Here is a 9921-nt window from a genome sequence, read left to right on the forward strand (position 1 = left end):
GAAAATGATAATAATAAACATTTTTACAAAAAAAAATCATAAACAAAAGTGGGTTGCAAAAAATTAAAAAATAATAAAAATCTTCAAAACTGATTTTTACTTTTTTGATAGAAAAAAATCTTAAAAAAATCAATTTTTTGCAAACATTTTCAAAAACAAAAAAATTAAAAAATCCTTCGAGACAATTCTTTTTAAAAGAATAGAAAATATTTAACTTAAAAACCAAAATGTATAAATAATCCTAAAATTTGGAGAATGTTACCAAAAATTACTTTTTTCCTTTAAATGCTTCTTTTTAATAAAGATAGTAAAAATCTTTAAAGAAATAAAAAGGATGAATAGAAATTTGAAAAATTAAAAAAAAAAACTTAAAATTCTGAAAATGATAATAATAAAAATTTTTACAAGAAAAATTCATAAACAAAAGTCGGTTGCAAAAAATTAGAAAAATAATAAAAATCTTCAAAACTGATTTTTATAAATAAAAAAGCAAATTATCGAAATTTAAAATATCGATTAGAAAAAATATTGAAATTGTATGAATATTAGGCAGAGACATATGATATTTAAATCAATTTTGTAAAATTATTTTAATATCTATTTATTTATTTTATTTTTGCATACTCTTTTAGCTTTGATATTAAAATAATTGTTTGAGTGGAGTAATCCCCCATTGGCTCAACTTCATTTATTACCCTCTATTACAGAGAGTAATGTTTTTCAAAACGAACTGTTTTATGTATATACTGCATTACTAAGAACGAAAAGTCTCAATAAATCTAAATCTAATCTAGCTGAAATAATTTTTTTTAATTAGTTTTTATTTATTTATTTATTTATTTATTTATTTATTTTTTATTATTTTTATTTATTTATTTATTTATTATTTCTTTATTTAATTTATAAATTAATTAATTTATTTATTTGTTTTGTTTATTTAATTAATTATTTAATTATTTATTTTTAAATATTAATAAGTGTTTTAAGTATATTAAAATCGTACATACCTCGAAAATTTGGCTTTAGTTAGTTAGTTTTTATTTTATTATTAGTTTTTAATTATTTATTATTATTATTATTATTATTATTATTATTATTATTATTATTATTATTATTATTATTATTATTATTTTATTCATTTTAATATTAATTTATTCATTTTATATATTTATTCACTATTTTTTTAATATTAATAAGTGTTTTCGGTACATAAAAATCTTGAAAATTTGGCTTAATTAAAAAATCCCAAAAAAAAATATAAAAATACTAATTTTTTTATTTCCCATTTTTGTCATTTTAGGTTATGGCACATCTACACATGATCGCAATAACAGCCCGCCACCACAACAACAACAGCAGCAGCAACAACAACAACAAAATGCTGCAAATAATCAAAACTCAATGCTGCCACCCGCTCATGCAAACCAACAACAAAATGCCACAACGGCTGTACAATCCAGCAGCCTTTCGCCCAACAGTAGTGCTAATAGTAATAATGCCAACAATAACAACAACAACAATGGTGCCAATCTCAATTATATGCAAATGTCCATGCGTAATTCTGCCACAGCCGCTTTTTATACACAACATCAAATGAAAGAAGAGCCCGGTACCCAAACAACTGCCTATGGTAATCTCGCTGGCTCGAATTCTGCCAATGATCCCACAGATCTCAGCACATTTGGGTTATCACCTGCCCACATGGTAAATGCCAGTGCCGCTGTTGCTGCAGCAGCAGCCGCCGCTGCTGGTGGTTATGATGATAGTGATTATCACAGTACCATGTCATCACAGGAACATCAAGCCCAAGCAGCAGCCAATAATTATTTGGATAGCAGTCCAGCTGATTTTTATGGTCTAAATGTTGAACAAAAATATAATCCCTATAGTCGTTCAAGATTTCATGATGCTTATTCACCGGAATTTTCACCTTATGACACTCCACAATTTGCCAGTATGAGCGCCGGGCAGGCTGATCAATGGGCCACGCATCATGGTGCCCAGCATCCAGCTGCCTATTTGTCGTCCATGTGTTTGGATAAAGCTCTGTTGGGTGGTTATTCTACACAGGGTGGTGTACCCTGCTTCCAAGGTTCTGGACCCATTCAGCTGTGGCAATTTTTATTGGAACTGCTAATGGACAAGACATGTCAAGGATTTATATCATGGACCGGTGATGGTTGGGAATTTAAATTAACCGATCCCGATGAGGTAAGTTTGAAAAGAAGAATTTGTTGGAATTTTGCAAGGTATTAATTGGAATTTCTTTTTTTCTTTTTCTTTTTATAGGTTGCTCGCCGTTGGGGTATACGCAAGAATAAACCAAAAATGAATTATGAAAAGCTTAGCCGAGGCCTACGTTATTATTATGATAAAAATATTATCCATAAAACAGCTGGTAAACGTTATGTTTATCGTTTTGTATGTGATCTACAAGGTTTAATTGGGTAAGTTTCAAGAAATGTATTACTTAGCCTTATGCTTGGTTTACATTTACGAAATCCACTCGATTTCAATTGTCAATTCCTTTGCGTATACGTCACATAAAAACTCATCCGAAATCCATTGGATTTCATTTGACGTTTAATCAATGGAATTGACAGTTGAAATCGAGTGGATTTCGTAAATGTAAACCAAGCATTATTATGAACAAAAATTCCCCGAGAGTTTTGTATTTCCGCAGTTTCAACTTAAGGGAGAAAGTGAGAAAACTCACAGGGAATTTACTTTCACAATAACCCCCATAATCATCTAAAATGGCAAAAGTCCCTGCGGCATTTTATAGTTTCTGTGTGAGAGAGACATTTAGTCTGAAGAATGAGAAACAGTGAAGTGGGTCCGACCCGGACCTTAAATGAACCTAGTCTTGGACCTCTTTCTCTGGTATACAAATCAAATGAAACAAAAAAAAATACAGAAATAAGTCCTAAATCGGCTCCTAACATTTTCGACTTCATTTCATAGAAAATGTCAATTTAGTTTGTTTATGTTTTCATTCGATTTTGACAGCTTCTAAGGAGATCACTTGGTGTTTCTGCATAACCTTATTTAAACACCATGAAGTTGAAGATGTTTGGAACACCCTGTGTTCGATTAGCAAATACTTTAAATTACGCCTAAAAGTATGCAGCATTTTTTATCATTGTTGTAATATAATGAAACAATGTTGTTGAAAAGGGGACTGAATGCCAAGCTAATAATTTAAAAAAATTAAACTATTTTTTAAATAATTTTATACTAATTTTTTTGTTCATTTTCTCTTTTTCTTTTTAGTTGTTCTCCCGAAGAATTGTGTGCTAAATATGACCTCAAAACCGAAAAGAAGGATGATGATTAAATTCTCCAAATAATTTATCAAAGTCGTTCTGTTCTCAACGGAAACAAAGGGTGTGGTCCCTTGGAAAACAAATAATACAAATACAATGAAAATAATGGTGGATTCTTCCAAATGTGCTTAAAAACTACAACAACAAAAATTGTTTGTAATACAAAATACAATGTAAATTTTTTAAATGCACAACTTACTCCTCTATCCTACTCAGCCATCAAAGTAGACGCACAATAAAAATGCAACAACAAAATTTGTTTAATTTTCTCACATAAAAAAATATATATTTTTGTTTTTATTTTTTGTATTTGTTTCTAAAAACAAAACAAAAAAATAATATTAAAAATATATAATAGATTTTTTAATTAGTAATAATACTTCATTGGAAACGTGATGTAATTTAAGGTAATTTTTTTTACATTAAAGGAGGAATAAAAAGAAATCAAATATTTTTTTATTTAATTTAAAAATAAAAACATAGCGGCTTGTTAGAAAATTTAAAAAAACATATCTTTTTTAAGTTTATTTTTTAACATTAAGAAAAATAATTAATTTGAAATTAATTAAAATCCACAAAATATCCCCAGAGTTTTAAAAAATATTTAATTTTAAATAGAAATATAATTTTTTAACAAGCAATGTTCTCGTTAATTTATTAAGTTTTTATTTTTTAAATTTGTATACAAACAACATAAAATTTAAATTTAACAAAAAAAGGCTCAAACATTCATTTAATTGTGCAATTTGCAAAAAAGAAGTTAAAAAAATTGCCTAAAAAATTAAAATGCCATACAGAAAAAAGAAATTAAATTACAAAACAAACAGACCGTTCGTTACACACAAGTAATTGAATATCCAAAGTTAAGTGATATTAAAAAATTAAAAATAAACAAACATCTCCTTATTTTTAAAAACTACTTTTGTATATACATTTCTCAAAAACAAAAATGATAATCTTAACCACAAACCCCTTATTTCCCTTCCCCCTTCCCTCATCTCCCCTTTCCTTTAAGTGTCTTAGACTTCAAGTTTTCTCTTTTTTATTAATTTTAGTTATTATATTTTTTAAATAATTCTCTTTGAAAAACAAAATATAAGATAATTTTTTCTCAGTGCATGAGTGCTTCCGTGAGACTCGAGAGTTTTAACACAAACAATTAAATATAATTTTAAAAAATACAAACAAAAACAAAAAAAAATCCCCCAAAACTTTGTAAAAGCAACCAGCGTGGAAACAAAAAAAAATCATTAAAAATTACCATTATTGTTTAAAATAGTTTATTAGATGATAAAAAAAGTAAAAAATAAATAGAAATTTAACTTTAAGTAGGTGTAAAAATTAAAAATTATTAATTTTAAAAAAATCTCTATACATACTTATACAATAAATTATATTTAAAATCAAATTTTAATTAATTTCTTTTTTTTTTTTTTAATTATAAGTCAGTAAAACAAAAACAACAACAAACATGAAAAATGCTCAACAACATTTGCATAAATTAAATAAATCAATAAAAATAATTGTTAAAGATAATTTAAAGAAAATAAAAAAACGAATGAATTTATTAAAATTTGGAATATGGGTTAAGTGTCGCATCTAGATATGATCTGCAGACTCAAGTTTGTATGTTTGGATTTTTCTCCGGAACATTTAGACATGCCAAAATTATTATGGTTTCAACTTAAGAGAGAAAGTAAAAAAATCACGGGGAATTTTCGTTCAGAATAACACCATATACCCTTTAGCACAGAGTGGTGTAGGGTAATTAGATCCAGTTCCATGAAAATTTTAATAGCGTATAACCATTGCTATCGCTTATATAATATTCTTTGTTACTGCATGTTTTCATATTCAGACAAAGAATACTCGAAATAAGTTGCTAATGTCAGCCAATTTTATCAGAGCAGGAGTAGCTGCCATTATTAGAGTATTTAGGACCACGCCAAAACCATGGATGTTAGGACTCGCATGTGACATATATATTCACTGGACAATAGCCGTAGACTATCCCCCCATGTTCACATACAATATCAGGAACCTATGATTTATCCTGATGACGTTATTTTAGTTTATAGTACTAAAATACGTAATTTTTCATAGTCCGATCTGGGTTATCAATATTTTCCCTATATATATGCACACCATAATTATTTCAAAAATAGTTTGGATCGAACACACATAATCTTCTGAAAGAATTTATTATCAAAAAACTTCAATCAAATATATTTTGTGACTGCAGATAACGAAATTGTGAATAAAAGCGGTAGAATATGGTCATAAATCATATATAACAAGTAAAAAAGTATCAGTCGGCTTTGCCGACAGAGATATACCCTTAGCCTGTGTATATTGAAACAATTCTTTCCCAAAATACGTATGTTTTTAAAAATTTTGTTGATTAGGATTAAAGATCAAAAGTTTTGCTGAGGAGATACTAAGAGGAATGGATCGACATTTACCGTTATGGAAGTGGATCTCCTGCCACAACATGTGGTGCAATGGGGGGGGGGGGGTGGTTTGCACTCTTCGGGCTGCTTGTTCAAGAAGTATGGACTTGCCCCTAAAAAAGCTTTCACCATCGTAATTTAGGCAGCGAATGCAAGTTGCCTTAACAAAAATCAAAGTGATTCGATATCAGGTCTTTAAGTGACATTGTTCCACAACATCCCATACGGGACAAGGGAGACTTCTCTCATATCAATGAGTGCACCCCGATTCATATTTAGCTCAATGACATGGGACCTACTGTTTATCGCCGAGTCCGAACGGCGTGTCATAAGACACCACTTGTGGAGAAGTTTTTCAAGGCTGAAATACTCAGGAAATGTCGCCAACATTACTGAGGGGTATTTTGCCACCGTTGAAAAAATGTTTGATGTTGCCTGGCCGGGGAATCGAACCACCGACCTTCTGCGTGCAAGGCGGGCGTGCATACCATTGCACCACGGTGAACATATCCGAAATTTTGTGTGGGAGTTACCGGATGGAGTGTACAAATATCGTACATATTTGAACCTGATCTATATCTGGTAGATATATTAGGATGTATAAAGTATAGACCAATTTAGCCACTCCCTTCAAAAGTTACGGTACGAACAATTTTTCCGAACATTTTTGAACTTTTGTTGGGGAGGTACCTAAAGGAGTGGACCGATATGCCTTATCTTCAAACTTAAACAACGTTTGGAAAAAATATTACTAAGGCCAAATTTTGGACCGAATCGGCAGATCCGTTCGAGAGTTATCTTGCGCTCCAACCACTCACACGGTGTAATAGGGGTTTTTGGCACTTTTCAGGCTATTTTCTCAGGAAGTATGGACTTGCCCCTGATAAAACTTGTATCGTCGTATGGAGGGCAGTGAATACAAGTTGCTAAAACAAAAATCAAAGCGTTTCGAGAGATGGCCCTAAACTGAACTTTTCCGAAATTGTGTGTGGGACGTATCCGAAGGAGTGGACCGATTGATTCCATATTGAAACCTTATCTAAGTCTGGTACACATTTCACGATTGGCAACCAATTGGACCAAATCGGTTACTCCCTTCAAGAGTTATCGTTCGCAGAAATTTTCCGAACTTTTGTGGGGGAGGTACCGGAAGGAGTGGACCTATATGGCCCATCTTCGAACTTAAATCAAATCTGCACAAAATATTTTGATACCCAAAATTTGAACGGAATCGATTGATCCGTTCGAGAGTTATCGTGCGCACCAACCAGCCAGACAGACAGACGGACGGACATTGCTAGATCTACTCAAAATTGTCTGAAACGGATATCGTACAAACATACTTGGGGTCTAAAACCATTATTTCGACGAGGCACATTTTTGGTCGCATCAAAGTGTAAATACCCTCTTTAGCCTAAAGGCTGAGGGTATAAAAAGCGAAAGCTCCTGGAGATGTTAAATGTTATAGCTACAAATTTATTTTGTTCAGAGACTAATAATGCAATTTGATTAGGAACATTTCGTCTTTTGACGTAATCTCCAAAAGGTGAAGAATTTTAGGAGATTTTGACTCAGTATGGAATAAATTTTAATTAAGAGTCTAAAAGTTTAACAAATAATTTCTACCTATAATATTTAATTTTGTAACGTCATTTTCTTAACGAAGTATTTTACTTAAATATATAGTTTGTTCTGGGACTTACAGTGAAATTTTGTGTAGAATATTTCTTCTTTTAACACCTTTCGTCTAAAACTAAATTTCATGTTACTTTCATGCATCAACTCGAAAAAAGAACAAAACAAATTTATTCAAAAAATATTTGGGTGTTTTCTTGGCAAACTTCATGTATATATTTTCTTAATATATAATGTAAATACATATTTCATTTATTCGGCGACTTATATTAAAATTTAATGGAGAACATTTTTGTCTTTGACGTTTTCTATCTAGAATGAAGTTTTGTGGGACAAAACTTAATAAATTCAGATAAAGTACAACATTAACCCTAAAACGTGATTTTACTTTTGGCAGATTCCTGGCGTTTAGGTACGATTTAGAGTTTTGGTGTATTCGGGGACCTATAGTAAAATTTTGTGGCAAATAATTTTGTAGAATATTTTGAAGGAGTTTTTAAACGTTTTTGAAAAAAGGGACTAAAAAGTCCCCTTTAGTGTCTCGCATGAGGGTTAAATTCTTTTCATAAAAAGATACCCCGCATTGTTGTCAGTAATATTGCCAAAGACACTTTATACCTAAAATGCAAGGATTCCAAGAAATCTGATGTCGAATATTTCAAAACCAGTAGAAATGGGCGGAACTAACCATGCCTATTTAGGTTACTTCCCGACGTAAACTTTCAAACTGCCGATACACGTGTCTTCTTTTTTTCGGTCCACTTTCATAATCTGGCCGAATTATCTTGTAATTATTTTTTGTGTTGTACAGTGTAATCTAGGCTATACATAAATCGGCAAAAAGTACATATAATTGTTTTCGTTAATTAATTTTTGTCCAATTTATAATAAGAATGAAGCAAAAAAGGCAACAGCAAAAGAAAACAATTTTAATGAGTTATTGTTTGTTTAATTCAAAGCTTGATCGTATTTTCTATTCTATTCTATTTTAAATAAATTTATTTTTATTTATTTGACATTTTTATTGTAATAAAAAATTGCAATAAAATTATATAAAAAATACACTAGCATCTTCTAAGGCAATCGGATAATATTTTAAATAAATAAAAATAAGGTTTGTCAGAAGTGGGATTTGAACCCACGCCTACAGAGTAGACTGCGACCTGAACGCAGCGCCTTAGACCACTCGGCCATCCTGACTACTTGGTGTTGGTAAATTAATATGTCACTGATGAATCTCAATTTTATAATTCCAATTTAATGACAGCTTAAAAGATAAAGGAAAATGGAACAATAAAAGTTATCACCAAGTAATGACTATATTCAGTAAATTTTGGCAGTAGTAATACAGGCATTATTTTGACAAAATCTACAGTTGACGTAAAAGGCATATACTTATTGTCAGTATTCATAGAACGTTATATTAGCCGCTTAGGTTTTTTTCTTTGACCTCTCAGCAATAAAAAATTATGTAAAAATTCTACCTTCGTTGCAGTTTAGATAAGCGGATGTTTAAATAGGGAGGTAAAATCGAAAACGGCATAAGTATTTTGACACGTAATATTTATATTGCTTGTAGTACTTGTTTGTTTTATCTAAATTATTGACATTTAAATAAAAACACCCTCAATAGTCATAGATTTTAAATTAGTATAGGGAATGTTGGGTTTAAACTTTGTAACGAAATATAAAATTACAGTATAGGTAATAAAAATTACTAAAGATCTGATATTACTGCAGTTATCCTATTATTTGTTAACGAATAAAGATCAAAATACTGAAAACGCTGTAAAAATGCATAGTAGGCAAAAAATGTGGATTAGCAGACGTTGATATCCAATAAATAGAACATAATTACAAATCTAACACTACTTTTGCATAAAAATTCCCAATTTCGGAGCAAGTTAGATTAGATTTCAAAAAATTCTCTCTATTAATGCTAGAACCTCTAGACATCTATATATATATAAAAATGGTGTAAAAAATGTATAGTAATTCATAAAATGAGAACGGCTAGGCCGATTTCTGTAAAATTTTTTGTCAGTTATTCGTATTTTCGAGGAGAAGGTCTTTACGGAAGAAAATTTTGGAAAATCTCTCTGGAAAAGTCGGAAAATTGGAAAAATCGAAAATTGAGTTTTTGTATGAAATTTTATTCCTTAATAGCGAGACGAAGTTCGCCGGGTCCGCTAGTTAAAAAAAAAAATTGAAGGCATATTTTGCTTTTCCACTCGGTCCATAACGCATATCCACAACAAAATGCCCATGAGATTTTTAATTAAAATAATTTACCCTCACCAATCATTTATTATGACAGGGCATATTGTGGACAGATAAGTGTATGTATATTTGGACATAATTCATCTCAAAGTGCTTGAGCCAAAATATCGACAAAATCTTGCTTATCTTTGTGAAATAAATGTCCTTCTGATATTATTTCCATGCATAAATGCTCCCAGATATAAGAATTATCAGAAAATATTAAGAAATAATAATAGAAAACTATCGAA

At 30.3% G+C, this 9921-nt stretch overlaps 1 protein-coding gene and 1 non-coding gene across 5 annotated transcripts in view; one reads left to right on the forward strand and one right to left on the reverse strand.

Annotated features, from left to right (window-relative positions):
* Positions 1 to 4133, forward strand: part of pnt (ETS transcription factor pointed) — a 487180-nt gene extending 483047 nt beyond the window's left edge. For all 4 annotated transcript variants that reach the window (XM_073959416.1, XM_073959418.1, XM_073959419.1 and 1 more), the window contains 3 exons: positions 1301 to 2211; positions 2290 to 2447; positions 3274 to 4133. In XM_073959416.1, the coding sequence (XP_073815517.1) occupies positions 1301 to 2211; positions 2290 to 2447; positions 3274 to 3337 (1133 nt within the window). In that variant the 3' untranslated portion in view covers positions 3338 to 4133. The remainder of the gene's footprint in view (positions 1 to 1300; positions 2212 to 2289; positions 2448 to 3273) is intronic.
* A 4395-nt stretch (positions 4134 to 8528) lies between these two features.
* Positions 8529 to 8611, reverse strand: TRNAL-CAG (transfer RNA leucine (anticodon CAG)). The gene has a single exon. It is a non-coding gene; the product is annotated as a tRNA-Leu (tRNA).
* Positions 8612 to 9921: the final 1310 nt, after the last annotated feature.

This window comes from Musca autumnalis, unplaced genomic scaffold (genome assembly GCF_047663935.1).
Source record: "Musca autumnalis isolate F117 unplaced genomic scaffold, ASM4766393v1 scaffold_1, whole genome shotgun sequence".
Lineage (NCBI taxonomy): Eukaryota > Metazoa > Arthropoda > Insecta > Diptera > Muscidae > Musca > Musca autumnalis.